Source organism: Pteropus medius, unplaced genomic scaffold, assembly GCF_902729225.1.
Source record: "Pteropus medius unplaced genomic scaffold, Ma_sr-lr_union100, whole genome shotgun sequence".
Classification (NCBI taxonomy): Eukaryota; Metazoa; Chordata; class Mammalia; order Chiroptera; family Pteropodidae; genus Pteropus; species Pteropus medius.
In genome coordinates this window covers 8,548,199-8,564,977 of record NW_024352783.1, presented here as the reverse complement: position 1 = coordinate 8,564,977, position 16,779 = coordinate 8,548,199, and the positions used below count along the sequence as shown (strand labels likewise).

General features: G+C 40.8%; 1 protein-coding gene across 5 annotated transcripts in view; it reads left to right on the top strand.

The window, feature by feature from the left end:
* SLC47A1 (solute carrier family 47 member 1) overlaps positions 1-16,779 on the top strand; it is a 31,654-nt gene that overhangs the window by 13,584 nt on the left and 1,291 nt on the right. For 3 of the 5 annotated variants that reach the window (XM_039847489.1, XM_039847486.1, XM_039847488.1), the window contains 11 exons: positions 739-783; positions 4,210-4,307; positions 4,608-4,705; positions 4,812-4,925; positions 5,012-5,079; positions 8,286-8,394; positions 8,514-8,589; positions 11,215-11,284; positions 11,547-11,679; positions 15,605-15,699; positions 16,451-16,526. In XM_039847489.1, the coding sequence (XP_039703423.1) occupies positions 739-783; positions 4,210-4,307; positions 4,608-4,705; positions 4,812-4,925; positions 5,012-5,079; positions 8,286-8,394; positions 8,514-8,589; positions 11,215-11,284; positions 11,547-11,679; positions 15,605-15,699; positions 16,451-16,526 (982 nt within the window). The remainder of the gene's footprint in view (positions 1-738; positions 784-4,209; positions 4,308-4,607; positions 4,706-4,811; positions 4,926-5,011; positions 5,080-8,285; positions 8,395-8,513; positions 8,590-11,214; positions 11,285-11,546; positions 11,680-15,604; positions 15,700-16,450; positions 16,527-16,779) is intronic. The other 2 variants (XM_039847487.1, XM_039847490.1) reach the window with 1 other exon arrangement.

The following is a 16,779-nucleotide window of genomic DNA, read 5'->3' as shown; positions in this document are numbered from 1 at the left end:
TTCTCACAGTTCTAGAAGCCAGAAGCCCAAGACCAAGGTGCTGCAGAGTTGGTTTCCTCTGAGGCCTTTCTCCTTGGGCTACAGAGAGCTACCCTCTTGCTATTTCTTCACATGGTCACCCCTGCGTCCATGTACTTTCTGTGTCTCTTGTCTTTTTATAAGGACACCAGTCCAATTGGATTAGGACCCATCCTAATGGCCTCATTTTAACTTAATCACATCTTTAAAGATTTTATCTTCAACTACAGTCACATTGAGGGTTAGGGCTTCAACATATGGACTGGGGGAGGGCACACAATTCAGCCCTTAAAAGTAGCCGTCTGCCCTCATAATTGGTATTGTTGTCTTTAATTTTTCCTGTGACTTTAAAAACTTTAATATCTTTTAATTGTCCCACCAAATAGGGCCATAGTTTAGTCTATAAAAGGAGGCATCCCCCTCTAGTTTGCCTAGGGTCTTCCTTCACAGCCCACCACCCCAAAAGAGTCCTTGCCATTCGCCCAAGGAAACTGCGCTCCCAGCCTCTGGGGCTGCTTGGATCATGTTCATTCATAAAAGAGATGTTTGAAACACCTCAGCTCCAGACACCCCTGCACCTCCCTACTGTCCCCATCCCCTTCTCAGATGACACACCTCTGTGGCTCCTTGCAGGAGCAGAGTGCTACCAAATGTGGCTCTTGGCTCTCTCTGTGTATCTGGGCCAAAATGTTAACTTTCACCTCTCTTGTTCTCTTGTAGGCAGCCTTTCTTTATACATTACAAGTTAAATATTTGCTCGCCCAGGTAATTCAGATTCTCCTTTTTCTTTCATGGGGGTTAATGAGAGTTTACACCTTTCAGGGACTGGGGACTCTGAAAATACTCCAGGATGAGCTAGACCAGAGTGAGGAACTTATGTGCCAGAAGCCACTGAAATACATTTCCCTGTGTTCACGCAGGACTTGGGTCTGGAGAGGTTTGTTAAGTGATATCTAGCAAAGAACAGGTTATTACTGGCTTTGGAAATTTTTATCTGATTCTCACTTAGAAATATTGTCATTGGCAGGATTAGAGGTTAGAGCTGTAGTGTTCTTTGGCTTTGTGCTGTCACCGGCTCCCTGGAAGTAAGAGTGCCTGTCAGGCTCCAAGGAGCCGAGCTCTCAGCTTGGGTCTGTCTGGAAGGCCCCACTTTCCTCAGTGAGGACATAAAAACCCACTTTGTAATAATGCCTCACGTCAGTCAGAGCTCTTCATGTGTAACAGCAATGGACAACGGCCCAGGGACAGCTGCTCTGGCCAGTAGATATGGGTTTATGACGCCAGCATGTGAAGGACATTAACTTCCTTCCAGATGAAACCAGGCAATAGGTCACAGTCATACAGGCAGGCTCTCAGGGCGTAGGGAACAGTGGGGGAAGGGAGAGGAGAGATAAAGGAGGAAGTTTGCACCTATTTAATGTTCTTAAAATTAAGATATTATCTTATTAACAAGACAACAATATTTCAAATCTTTATTAGTGTCACAGTCGTAGACTTGGAATGTCTGTAAAGAGGTAGAACAGCATGCCTGAGCCCTGTCTGGCTACAACCTTGTCTAGAGCTGTGTTGAAGACTCAGCACATTGTGGGGCCGTCCCCTGACTCTCCGTCTCCCAACAAACATGGGGTCTCATGACCGCAGGCTCTAACCTGATCTAGTGAGGAGAGGAGGTGTGGAAACCCCTCTCTTCAATACTCTGAGGCAGAAGGAAAGACCCAAAAGTAGGAGCCATGGACTGTGAGAGGTCGGGGGGTGTGCACTGGGTTATGAAGAACACTTAGGATTCCCATGGCCAGAAGAAGGGGCAGGCTTCACAGACCCGGGGGCAGCAGAAGCCTGGTCATGGAGGAGTGAGAAAGCAGAGGCTGTGTTAGGCCACAGAGTGATGCAGGGGCGCAGTAGACAATAAAACAAGAGGGGGACTGGCCTGGGCTCAGCACCTGCAGAGTCTTGTGTTCTCTGTTTTGGATTTTAGTTTGTGAGAAACAAGTTAATTGTCAGGGGAAGAGATAAGAGTTATGGACGTGGTCCAAACAAAAGGTGATGCATGTCTATGATGACAAAAAAATTGCCCTGCAGGAGCAATGGGAGACATAATAGTGGGGTAGGTCCTGTAGAATGAAATTGCTTCAAGAAAGGAAAGAGTTACATTTAACCCATTTCCATCTTGGAGGCCCGGCCCATTAGTAAGTGCACACATAAGAGAAGCTTAACTTTTTTTTTTTTTTTTTGAGAAAGTTAATAAATACTGTTGGAGAGAGTATAGGGTAGGGAGAGAACCAGACAAAACCTTGAGGAATGCTTAGACTTTTGAGGGAGAGTGAGAGGACTTTGAAGGAGAAGGTGATAACATTGGCCTCCTCTTACCTTACTCTGAGGAAAGTTGTCTGCTTGCATGTTTTTGGTTTCTACCTGTATGACTGTGGTTCTCACATGTCTATCTCTAACCTCCAAACAGCCTTTACCACTGCCTGTAGGAGAAGCAGCTTTTTTTTTTTTTTTGAGAAAGTTAATAAATACTGTTGGAGAGAGTATAGGGTAGGGAGAGAACCAGACAAAACCTTGAGGAATGCTTAGACTTGTGCATTTGACCTCCTTAGACAGTGTGCATTTGACCTCCTCCTCACCCCTTGCAAGCCTGCTCTTTCACTTTCTTACATTCTTTCTCAATCAGTGGCCACAACCATTTTCTTTCCTGGTGACCTACCCTTCACACATCCTATCAAGTGTGACTCCATCTTTTCGTTCACTCCCACATCTGATTAATCACCTGGTCCTGTAGGTCCTGCCTGCCCCTCTTCCTCCTCTGTGCCCCTGCCTTAATTCACCTCTTGTTCTTTCTCCTCTGTGTTACCTCACCAGGATCTTACCTCATCTCCCTGCTGCCAGTCTTTCTCTGGGCCAATCGCACACCACATACTTCTTTAACCTCTACCTGAAATGCCAATCTAATCACTAACTTCCTTGCTAAAAACTAACAAGGGTCTCCCGATAAATAAGGGACCCACAGAAGTGGATGGCCAAGCCCCTTGTCCTGGCCCCTGAGCCTAAGACCACTGAGACAACCAGAGACAAACCTGCAGTCCAGCAGTCAGATTTATCAACTTGTAGCATTGAGAGATCAAAGGGGCCTTGGGTTCTCACCAAACAAAGAGAGAAGGGTTATGATAAGATTCTGGAAGATGGAGTTCAGATGAAATCCAAAAGAAGCTATGCTCCTGTAGGCTCAGAACAAAGCAGGTTGTGAGTAAGGGGATCAATGCCAGCTCTACACTGTCTCTCTCCACCCACGCCCCTCTCTCCTTGGAAACTGCAAAGCTTAGATAGGTATCAATTGCTGTGTCCAGGAGTTCATGTGAGGCTCTGCCCCCGGGTTGGAAATAGAGGCTGCTTTTTTTGTATGAGAGTGACTTCAATCTTCTGGGCAAGAGTGGGAAGTTTAATTTTTACTGATATGATTTCAAACAGCAAGATTTCTTACAATCTGTGATTTTAGAGATCCGCATTTCTCAGAGAGTAAGAAAGCGATAATTATTCAAAGAAGGGGGTGAGTTGGCACCACAGATGAGAGAAAGAGCATTTTCTGTTAACTTCACAGCTGGCTTTATCTATGTCTGTCATTCTATCCTGATGCATGGCAGGACAGCTTTTTCTTTGTTAGTCATTTTACTCTCACACCTTAAGTCTTCTTTTGAGATGTCAAATAAGACCAGATGTTTCTGCCCTTGTACGTATGAGCAGAGCCAGATAAGATGGAGGCCATTCCGCACTCCAGTTTCATAAGCTCTTTAAGATTAATTTCTCAAGTTTCAATTTTGTTTGAGAAAGTGTTGTACTTTCACCCACTGTCCAATGTGGAAAGTAACTTATTTATATTTTTTAATCTTTCCTGGTCTTTGCACTCTTGTAGACAAGCCACTTCTTTTTCTTCTCTTCTGCCTTCTCATCTCCTGCCCATGTCTCTCTGTGGCCAGGACTATGTTCTTTATGCCTCAAAGAGAAGGAGGCAGAGGAGAGAATGGGAGGGTGGGCAGGTAGGAGCAGCAAGGACAGGGCATCCACAGTTAGGACCTCTGGTTTGCCTGTGACAGCCAGTCATGCAGGCCACTTAGAGCCTAATGTGTGTTTAGGTAGAAAATGGCACTCCCGTTCCATGGATCTCCAGCAAGGTGCGGTCTCTCCTTGTTTTAGGGAATCGTACTGCCCCAGATCGTAACTGGAGTTGCAGCTAACCTTGTCAATGCCCTCATCAACTATCTGTTTCTCCATCAACTGCAGCTTGGGGTGATGTGAGTCCAACCAATTCTTGGGATAGGGAAAAGGAATGACTTGCATATATGGCTTTTCCAGGGTGGGAGGTGAGGGAGAGTGAGACCTTTACCTGGTCATTGTGACCACGTGTAGTCTTCTCCTTGGGCCTCTCTGGAAAACATGGTCAGGGATAGAGAGTGATACTCTCTGGAAAGAAGATGACCTCAGGGCCTGCTGCAGACGTCTCAGTAAGGGGTGGGTGCTCATCTTGCTTGCTAAGTGAAGCAGGGAGAGGGTAGAGGACGGGCACCTCCCCTCATTGGAACTGTCCTTCCCAGGGGTTCGGCACTAGCAAATACGATTTCCCAGTTCTCCCTGGCCCTGTTCCTATTTCTCTACATCCTCTGGAAGAAACTGTATCAAGCTACCTGGGAAGGTAAAGGCTGCCTTTTATTTTCCAACTTTAATGTGGGTTTTATCTCAGTTTGAGCTCCAGCCTGATGGCTGGATGTATTGTAAACGTGTCTGTGTCCCATCTGCAGGGTGGTCTCTCGAGTGCCTACAGGACTGGGGTTCCTTCTTCCACCTGGCCATCCCCAGCATGCTCATGCTGTGCATTGAGTGGTGGGCCTACGAGATTGGGAGCTTCCTGAGCGGTCAGTGTGGGGATAGATAGCAATGGCTGGTGGAAGTACGGGGGCTCTGTCCAGAAGCATGGTGTCAGCTGTCTCTCCGCTCACAGGTATCCTCGGCATGGTGGAGCTGGGAGCCCAGTCCATTGTGTATGAACTAGCCGTCGTCGTATTCATGGTGAGTGTCCAAGACTGGTTGTGTGGAGGCGCTAGATATGTCTCTGGAAAAAGTCTTAGGACGAGCATAGGCATTTACAATATTCAGCCACAATTTGTGAAGTGATTCACGAAAGTGAAGTTTCATCGTAGAGCCAGGGAGGGTCTTTTTGGTATGGTGGGGTCTTTCTGTGAGGTGAATGGAATTGGGGAGATGCTCTAAATGACTTGTTCACTGCTAGTCTTCTATTACCTAACAGGGTTCATATCTGAAAGATTTCATTCCATTGCCATACTTGCCAAATAGTTGTCACAACACAAATGCCTTGGGGGCAGGTGGGGAAGTAAAGGGTGATGGCACTGGATATATGGCAATGAGGGCCAAGCTCCTTGTGTCTCACCAACCTCTGCTCCTGCCTGGGTCTGAAACCTCTTAAAACTTCATGTGACCATTCCTAGGTTAGACACAAAGGAATTGAAAGCGGTCTTGAGCAGGTCTTTGTACCTCCTTGTTCATAGCAGCATTATTCACAATACCCAAAAGGGGGAAACAACCCAAGTGTCCATTGATGGATGAATGGATAGACAAAATACGGTCTATCCATACTATGCAATATTATTCAGCCTTAAAATGAAGGAAATTTTGATATGCTGGAGAAGAACTCCAGTCGTTAGAGGCTTTCTTTCAACTGTTTCACTGAAAACATCAACTGGAAATTCTGAAGGGCTTTCTTCTCTAGCAAGTTACACTTTATTTTTATTTTTAGAATACAAGTAAAAGTTTATTGTACAAAATTAAGGCCTTCATATTTCATAGTTCATTAAGGCTAAAGGATGACTTCAGCCTTTAGTTTTAAAAAAACCTGCACAAAAATTTCAATTTTACTTCCCCCCACCCTCGCGAGCACTTTAGAAATGTAAAAGGAAAGATGGGGAGAGAAAGGGAGTGCGTAATGTGGAAAGGGACTAAAGCCAGAATGTGCGCTTTCACATTGTTTGTAGTACTTGTAACGCTTAGAGCCCAGCCCTTAAGACTGGTTATTTTAAAAGCACAAAGTGCATTTCTTGTTTTTTTTTTTTTGTTTGTTTGTTTGTTTGTTTTCTAAAGACTCATTCCCTTGAGGACCTGTGCTTTTTTTCTCTATTCTCAGCAGAATTTTTTAACCTATATTTGTTACTTTGACATTTTTATATTTGCATATGTTTTATATTTCAATAAATCCAGTAACTATATCTAACTCAAAATGCTTAATGGTATGTATTCTGTTGTATGTAGTGTAATTTTAAAATCAATCTCCTGCTTTTGAAAATAGTTTGTTTCCAATGTTTCTATATTATTAACAACACTTCAATGAACATTTTAGGATGAATATCTTTGCATACTTGTTCAATTATTTCATTAAGGTAAAGTCCTAAAAGTGAAATTTAATTATATTTTAAGCCTTGCATATATTGCTATATGCTTTCCAGCAGGCTTATAAGAATTTATATTTGTTTCTCCTTAATCTAAAGATTTTTACCCTTTACTTATATTAACCAATTGTTTACATTTCACCTCATTTGCTTGCTCTTTCTAACATCTATCTACATCTATATCTATCTATCTTTTTATCTATCTATCATCTATCTATCTCTCCTTAGCCTATATTCAAATACCATCCATTGTTCTGATAATGTCCTTTTTAATTCCCCACCTCCACCGCTCCCGCTGGCATTAAGGTGTCCTGCCTCTTTAATTCCTTTAATCTATAACATGTCCTCAGCCTTTCTTTGTATTTCTTGACAATAGAAGAATAGAAGCTATTATACACAGACTTTCCCTCAATTCGTTGTAGTGGATACTTCCTCTTGAACACATTCTGACCCTACATATTTGGCAGGAATGCTATAGCAGTGGTGCTATGTCATTCTTGTGCATCATATCAGGAGGCATGTGGATTTGCCCCATTATTGATTGGCGATATTAACTAATTGGTTAAAGCACTGTCTGCCAGGTTTCTCCACCCAGTTATTCTCTTTCTCTTTGTGACTAATAAATAATTTGTTGGGAGACCCATGTGTTTGCTCCCACTTAGGGACTCAGTCTCCCATTTCTTTTATATACCTCACTGTGTGTGTCAGATTTTCTATAGCCTTTAGCAATCCTGGTCATAAGGCAAAATTCATGTTTAAAAGAGAGATAATTTTTTTAAATTAATACTAATTTCTCAAGTGGTAAATTTTTAGATAATAGTAATGGCTAATTTTTACTGAACAATTACTACATATGAAGCATTATTCTAAGCAGTTATTAGAATGCATGGATTCATTCGATTCCCACAATAACCTTAATAAGTAGGTACTATTATGAGATCCCTTTTATAGTTAACAACTGAGGTCTGGAGAGAGTAAGTAACCTGCTCAGGGTCACACAGCTGATAGGTAGCTGAGTCAGGATTTGGACCCAGGAAGTCTGGTGTCAGAATTCCCATTCCTAACCATAATGCCATACTGCTTTCCTGTATCTCCTTTGCCCCCACGCATGCCCTCACAAGAAGGGTAGCACTGCTGTTAGGTTAGTATGTGTCTTTGTTTTCTATTTTTTAAAATTAAATTAAATTTAATTAATTTATTTATTTATTGTGACATTGGTTAACGAAATCCAGAAAGTTTCAGCTGTACATTTTAACAGTAAGGCATATATATATATTTATATTGTGTTTTTGCCTCCTGTAGTTAGATTTCTGTCACCACATATTTAACCCCTTTACCCCATCTACCTCTTCCCTCCCTCTTTACCCTCTGGGTCTTTTTTTTCTTAAGTTTTTTTTTATTCAACATTTTTTGGGGTGGGGGAAGGTCACCATTTTAGGATTCTGTCTTCTAAACCTGATTTCTTGATGATCTTTCAGAATAGACCAGGCTTGGGCTCCTGGCAGTCTGTCCTTCCACACCTAGAGGGTAAATGTGACAGAGGTTGGAAACTCTGTAGAAAAGCCAGGTGTGTGACAAAGATCACAGCCATGGGGTTCCAGGTTCCATGTTAGCCTTGGGGCTCCCAGCTAGACAAGGAGATGTTGCAAATGAGTCTTCTCATAACTTTTAGGACCATATTTTACCAGTAAGGTGTGAGACTTTATTTACCTGGTTCCTCTTCCCTGGGGAAGGTGCACGGTGAGGATCTGGATGGAGCTGAGAGGCAGGGCTTCTTCTTGGCTCAGTGCTCTCACTGTTTCCTTTTCCTTTTAGATACCTACAGGCTTCAGTGTGGCTGCCAGCGTCCGGATTGGGAATGCACTGGGTGCCGGGAACATCAAGCAGGCCAAGAAGTCCTCGGTTGTCTCCATGCTGGTCACAGGTGCTTAGACTTTTTAGTCAGCGACTCGCCCGAGCAGTCTGTGCACCGGAAACCCAGGTTCCCCATTCTCTGAAGACCCCTTTTTTCACTGTGCTGTTTCTCTGCCATTTTACCTCCAGAACTCTTTGCTGTAACCTTTTGTGTCCTGCTGTTAAGCTGTAAGGATCTTGTGGGGTACATTTTCACTACTGACAGGTGAGTGCCGACGTTTTCTTGAAATGTAAAATCTGTGATAAAGAAATGTTTGGGCAGGTGCTTTCATGCTGAGCCTTCTGGGGCTGTTGTGTCTTAGAGGGTTTCTGAGTAATTTGCAAAGTCAGAAACTCACTGATGTTACTCAGGAAAAACTGATAGGGCACAGGAACTATAATCTAGAGTGCCAATGTAATGGGCATTGGTGGAGATACATGCTTCTGGTGGTCCGGATACTCGTGTATTTTAAAGAAGGAAACTCCTTTTTGGTACCATTGTTTACATTTTCTGTGAATTTTTTTTTGTTCCAATGACAAGAACCATCTTGGTATCTCAGAATCTGCCAGAGTACTTAGTTTGCAGTATTTGCATAATATATTTGTCAGACCAAATGAGCTGTCTTTGAAAATCACATCATCAGATTGATTACTGAAGAAGAAATTTTATACAAGATGAATCCCCTCTTCTCTGCAGATTCTGTTTGTTTGGTTGGTTTTGTGCTTTCATCAGTGAAGCTAGCTGGTACATTCTGACTATATAGATATATTGTGTAGACACCTCTTATTTGGGACTATTTTATCAGCAATTACAAAATGCAAATTGACTTCCTTCCTGGATTCAGAAAACAGGTGGATTTTCACACAGAACTAACAGAGCTGACGTTCACCATCTATTCTTCAGGTAATTGTCTTTTGACTTCGGATGTTAGGTGTTATCTTTCAGCCTCAGCCCTTTTGCTGTGAGGAAATAAGGTGTTTAGCTATCCCTCACTTCCGAATGACTGAGAAGGCAACCAGAAATCATTTTTACTTCTTCAAAGAGATTCAGAACCTACTTTATCAGAAGTGTATCCTGCACTGATGGTTTCAATAGGAACATGGTAGATGTTTGATTTTGAATCTGTCCACTTCTGGAAACCATGCAGAGCAGAAAAAAGAATGAAAAACAAACGACTCAGAAACTATACCTTCGATGAAATTAGGATCCATAAAAAACTTGCAAAATAAATTATTTGTAAAATGGCCAGGATTAACTGAAATTGGCAGAATCGATGACATAGATTCTAACAATGACAGATACCCAACCTAATTTTTAAAAAAGGGAGAGAACACCTCTAAGTAAAGTAAGAAAGGGGAAAATTACTAAAACAACAACAACAACAACATCACACAATAATTTTTAAAGCATAAGAGACTGGTTTGCACAACTTTTTCAAGTAGATTAAAAAATCTGAAAGGAATAAATAATTTTCTAGGAAAATAATTTATCAGAACTTACCCAGAAGACATAGAAGGTTTTCAAAGACTGATTCTCTTAGAAGAAATAAGAAAAATTATTTTAACATTTCAAAAATCACCAATTCCAGAAGGTTCCAAAGTAGGATTTTATAAAACCTTTAAAACATAGGTATTTCCAATGCTTGAAAGCAGAAAAAGAAAATTTTCCCCATTTTTTACGAAGCAAATATAACATTGGTATTAAACTCTGATAAAGTTTGCATGATAAAAAAGTCAAAGACCAATGTCACTTATTAATATCAATTTTAAAATAAAAAATAAAATATTAGTAGACAGCATTCACCAGCACATTAAAAATAATATATTTTGATGAAATATAGAAGTGAATGTAATATATTAGGTGGAAAAATAATTGTGCAGAACATCATATAGAGAGTGCTATAATATGAAATAATAGTCTAGAAAAGGAAAATAAGAAAATATATTTGTATTTCCTTATATTTTCATAAACATTGGACAAATACAGACATTAATAAGAATTGTTACCTGGTTGGGGTGGTGGTGGTAATGGCTGGTAATGGGAAAGTAGTAGAAGAAAATTTTTTCTCAATTTCCTTTTAGTATTGTTTGATTTTGTTTAACCATTTACACGTATTATCTATTCAAAAATAAAATTAATTTTGAATAAAAGAACTGTATTTCTGTCCTTTATTTTGGGTTGGGGGGAGTAACCATCTTGTTCAGTGTTGGATTTCTTATTCATTCATTCAACAAATATTTATTGCCACACAATGTTCTAGTTTTATCTGTTAATCACTCAAGGATATTTTGAATTTTTTGTCTCCTCAGGTCAATGGCAGCATGTTTCTAGTCTCTCTTAGAGTATAAGCATTAAAATACAAGTTTCTAGCTTTAGAGGTTAGGGCCTATTTCTAGGAACCAAGGATCATTCTGTAAACTATACCTATGGCTTTTATAACTTGCCAACCTTGTGGCTCCATAGGGAGAACTTTCATTCTAATTCTGTTGAGCTTCATTCATTCAGACACACAGAGACACACACGAGGAATCATGTTAAAAGTAGGATGGCACTATAACCCAAATTGTATTTTTTTTGTGTGGAGGAAGAGGAGTACCAAATCATTTGATTTAACTGTCTGCATTGACTGAACGGACTATATATTTTTTATAAAGGTCATGAGATACAGTATAGAGTTGGTTTCCACTATAGGCCAAGAAACAGTGGAGTTGTCCCTGAATAGGATATTGGCTGAAATGCATGAGCCTCTTCAGTTATACACAGAAGCCAAGTGCAGTCAACGGGGAACTTCAGAGTTTACTTTTTCAAATGTTTGTCTCCTGATCACCATGTGCCTTATTTTCCTAACAGAGAAATCATTGCTCTAGTGGCTCAAGTGGTTCCTATTTATGCTGTTTCCCATCTCTTTGAGGGTCTTGCCGTAAGTATTATGCCGTATTCCCTTAAGCATTTTTATGATCTGTGTGTTTCTTCTGATTATGGTAAATTTAAAAAGAGAAGAGGGTGGGGGAGGTGGGTGAATAGGGAGGTAATACTGAATATTTTTATATTTGCTTTACAAGAACACTGGCACATGATCACAGATTTGAAGTCAGCGTTCCATGGAATGGGGCAGCTCAGGGATTGGGTGTCTTTCAAAAGCATCAGCACCATTCACACTGGTAAATATCATTTGCCTACAGTGTACAAGTGGTGGCATTCTGAGGGGAAGTGGAAATCAGAAAGTTGGAGCCATCTTTAATGCCATTGGGTACTATGTGATCGGTCTCCCGATCGGGATTTCGCTGATGTTTGCAACCAGACTGGGAGTGATTGGTAAGCTTTAACTATGGGCAGGCAGAGCTGAGTTACTCACGTGCCCCAGAAATGACTGTCAGAGCAAATAACATAGGCTTGTATCTAGAGCTTGGAACTTTGGAGCCTTCCCACATTCATTCTGTGCTGTCAGAGAGCAGGGAGGGGGCAGGACGTAGCCAGGGGCCCAGGGCTGCATGTTCATGCCCTTCTCGTCCAGGTGGGCCACCTTCCACACTGACATACTTGAGCAGAGCAACATGACATTTCTATTCCTCTCCTTGTCCTGTCGTTGAATGCTCACTTCTTCAAAGTTTGTGACAGCAGGGACTGCTGAAGAAGCATTCAGAGATGTACCTCTGTGGCCCCTGTTCTGTCCTTTGGTGACAGCCTTGTATGGTAAGACCCTGAGAGTGAGTCTGCAGGACTAACTGAGGCCATTGTAAACTGGCTATACTGGAGAGTTTATAGTTGAGGTAGGAGAAGCTGTGGGATGCCATTGGTGTGATTCTTATAGAACTTGCAAGAGCATCCATGGTGGCTACATACATCCTAGAGCAATGCCCCCTGAGCCTTAGCCCACACAGTTGGCAGGATTCACGGAGGGCAATGCATAGGGAATGACCCTAGAGCCGTGCTCTCAATGTCACTTTCATTGTCATTCTGCAACCTTCACCTCCTGCCTGGCACAATTTTTTAAGCCGTATGTCTTGTGGATCTCCCCACAAGGCCATGGGTGTAATGTGTGTGAATAGCCCAGAAGAAAGACAGGAGTGGAGGGGACCTCTTTATTACCTTACTACATTTGGAGAAAAGAACTTAATACACATCTGAAATTACCAGAGCTATTTTTTTTTTTAAGTAGAGAAAGATATGACTGCCCAGCTTTGATTTCTAAAATAATAATTTGGAATACATTGGCAGTTAATAAATGACTATTAAAATTTGAACACATTATCTTTGGATGAGGAAGTGACTGACTTAAGCATGGTTTGTTTTCATCCATCAGTACTTGGCAGGCTCAGAAGTGATGAGAAGTCACCTGATATCTAGAGTAAACTTCTAGACCAGGGTGTCCCATTATGTTGCACATTTTTCTCAAGTTCAATAATATTTTAATGAAAAATACATGAGATGTTCAAAGAACGGAGTCACCAATGCAAAGTTCACTGCATAATGGTGCAGAAAATTATTTAGCTGAGTTTCTGGCTTTACTCATATTTTAGATTTGACAATGGCATAGTTAAGGGAAATATTAAAGGAATCCATCAAAAATATAGATGCATCTGTGTCCCAAGTGCTGTACTAGGCCCACTAAATCATTAATAAAACATACCTACTATGTGCAAAGTGGAGGGGGTTAAGAATCACTTAAAAGTGATGTTGTGGTATATAAGCTTCCATTTATAAAATAAATAAGTTATGGGGATGTAATGTATAGCATGGCGACTATAGCTAAAAATAATATTTTATATACTTGAAAGATACTAAGAGAGTAGATCTTAAAAGTTATCACTAGAAGAAAAGAAATGTGTGGTGCCGGATCTTAATTAGACTTACTGTGATGATCATTTCACAGTATGGTCGACTCTTGAACATGAATTTGAACTGTGCAGGTTCACTTATGTGTGGATTTTGTTCAATAAATGTAGTCAGTCAGTCCTTTGTATCTGCAGATTTCGCATTCATGGATTCAACTAACCATGGATCAAAAACAGTCTTTTTGTATTCCCTACAGTGGTTTTCCAACTGCGGATAGCAAGTACTGTTTTCCGAGGATGCATAGGGCCAACTGTAGTTAAATTTAGGGGCAGTCAAAGATTATATGCAGACTTTCAACTGCACAGGGGTCTGTACCTTTAACCCCTACATTTGAGGGTCAACTGTATGTACAAATATTAAATTACGATGATGTATGTCTGAAATGAATATGATGCTATGTGTCATTTACACCTCAATTAAACAAATGTTAGGAACTCTGGGTTGGTGAAGGCTCTATGAGAAGATTGCAGTCAATCTCTGCCACCTATCACTTATAAAAAGCATAGTACCAACTGTTTTTGAATATTGTGTCACCTCTGGTAGAGTTGCAAGTGCCAAGAGGAGCATCAGAATGCCACAGGTTCTCATGGGCAACTCCAGCAAATTGTGGTCATCATAATTCCCCAGGAGGCTTTTCAAATACACAGATTCCTGAGCCCTGCCAAGGAGATTCTAATAACCATCCTGTTTTAGGGTTCTTAGGTTGGGTCAAACAGGAATCTTTTAAATAGTATATAGTGAAATTCCTGGAAATCTAATTTATAAATTTCAAATTACACCTAGAAATAGCTGGTTACATTCTGTTTAAGATAGGGTGAGCTTGTAGTTTCTATGGATTGAGAACACTGGATTTGAAAGAGAAAGCATATATATATGTGTTTGTCTGTAGATATATGTACATACTTTGTACACATATATACATGTATATATACATACATATTTGTGTGTATGTATATGTGTGTATGTATATGTATACATATTACACACATATATATATATACACACATAGTGCTTTGACTAGTTCATTAAAAGAATGTCAGGTAGTCACCAACTTTATTCTAAATATTAGGAAGATTACACATGGAAAATGTAATATAAGGGCAAAAGGTACCAAGGAGCACAGTTGTAAACTTTGCACTGTCTCTGGCCACCTCAACCTATAAACCATTAGCCCAGTCTAGCTACCTTACCATTATCCAGATCAATAAATAAACGAAGATCAACCAAATGGGACAAGCAAAGGCGATTTATTCAAAGCTTGCTCTAACAAGGGAGTCAGCCACCGTCACTTGCATTTTGGCGGACAAAGGCAGGCAAAGATGTGGGGGAACTTTACAGTGGAACAAAGGGAAGGCTCAGGTGTGTGCACTGATAGAGGTTGTTGGCCTGGGGAAGCTAGAGGCATGCTGACTCGAAGTGGGGCATTGTGAGATTGTTTAGGGGGTGCATGTTTGGTTTTCTCTGTCTGGTCCTAAGTTGAAAGCAGGGACAAAAATTAGGGAAGCTATCAGTTCTTGACCAAGTCTTGGCTATTTTGGGCCAATTGTTGCAGAAATTATTATTTAGCTTCCTAGATTGCAATCTGGCCTCCGACAAGGCTAAAGTACAGCAGGCTGGCTTCCTGGGATGCTGATTATAGATAAGGGGTTGGTTTTCTGGACAAGTTGGTTTTCTGGACTGATTGCTTTAGGTTCTGGGTCAAAGTTCTATTTTTGTAGATGGTTTGACCTTTGTCAATTTGTATCTTCATTCTCTCACAGCTATTGTTAGAGTTTCTGATTCTGTCATCAGTTAACAACAAAAAAATCCTCATCCCTTGGGGTCTTCCTCTGTTTTTGTGTGGGTTTATTAGGTACAGTTTATATGGTGCTTTGAGATCTACAAGGCTTTTCCCATCCCCCATTCCCACCCAGCCTCTCCTTTTGTGAAATCATCTCTCTGCAGACAACCCTGCCCTGGTTTTTCCCAAAGTTTGCACTTGAAGCAAGTGAGATCCTGCAAGTAGCTCCCAGCAGGCTTTAGCACTTTAGATGACTGGTAACTTCTGCATATTTAAAATGTTAGTCTCCTTTTTTGAAGAAAACACGGTACAGTAGTTTGGTAGTACTATCAGCGATAGGAAGTTGTTTGTTCTGGAAATTTTATTTTCTTATAACTGTCACTATTTTAATAGCCAAGCATTATGATTCTGAACATTTGTTCTGAAATCCAAAACCCCAAGAAGTAGCCCCAAGGAGCGCTGAGACTCCCCAAAACGTCTGGAAACCAAAGGAGCAGGACAGAGATCTCTGGCTCCATCTCAGCCATAAAAGCAGTTTTTCAGAAGTGGGATACGAGAAACATACTCCCCAAGGGTGGCTGGTTTTCCACAAAATTAACCTCTATTAAATATTTCCACTTACAGGTCTGTGGTCGGGGATCATCATCTGTACGATCTGTCAAGCTGTGTGTTTTCTAGGCTTTATTGCTAGGCTAAACTGGGAAAAAGCCTGTCAACAGGTAAGTATGCTCATCGATGTCGCTGTAAAGTTTGCGCTCCTAGAAAACAAACAGAATTAGCTTTCTCTCTCTCTCCTCACACTTCCTCTCATTCCTAACCCCCCATTTTGGAAGGTTCTTTTTTCTTTTTATCATGAATGCTACTTTTTTGTTGTTGTTTTGTTTTAATTAAATGCAGTTAGCATTTAATTCAGATGTGAAGAGCCAGATGACCCTTGCCTCATCCATTCCCCTTTGTTTATTCATTGACTAGAAAAATAGGGGGTTCTTTTCTTCCTTGTATCTCATGATAGGCTTCCACCTTTGTGCCTGAAAAGCCCATTTCAGGACAAGATTTGGAACTGAAGAGAAAGGTGGGATGCCATCAGATTTATCCGGATATTGTTTTTTATACACCCCAAATATTCTGTTAAAATATTTGTATGCACTTTTCTCTCCATTTTTCTAGGGCCAGTGTGGGGTCCGAAAAATAGGTTAAAGGGATGAAGGGAAAAAAAGAGATAACTACAAATGATCTTGGTTTCCATCTTCCCCCTCATCTTGTGCTTTTCCGTCCAATCTTCCCCCACCCACTGACCCCCACATCAATCATTATGAGGAATGATTGTATACTTGTCAACTAGAGAAGCTCCAGTGTTACATGTCAATTAAAGACAATGGCTTGTCTCTTCCTAAACTTAGTAGTCAAGTCAAATGTTTTAACAACACTATGGTAAAGCTTTGTGGATTTACTTTGCATTTCATCTTCTAGGCTCAGGTACATGCCAATGTGAAACTAAATATGGTCCAGGATGGGACTTCTCTCTCTCAAGACTTACCTTACCCAGGTATGATATAACTACCTCCACTCTTGGAACAGGCCTAGCTAGATGGTCCTGTAGGGGCCATTCATGGCGCACAACTAGATTTGCTGCTGTGAGCTCCCACTTAAATAGGGCAAAATGTTTCAAAAACAAACAATAAAGTCAAGAAACACTTAATTTGAGGTAATAGACTTGAAGTTTGTTTGCTCTAATTCCAGACATTAACATATTGCTATATATGATTAAAGGCTGCAGGTAGCCAATTCCTTGGCTAATT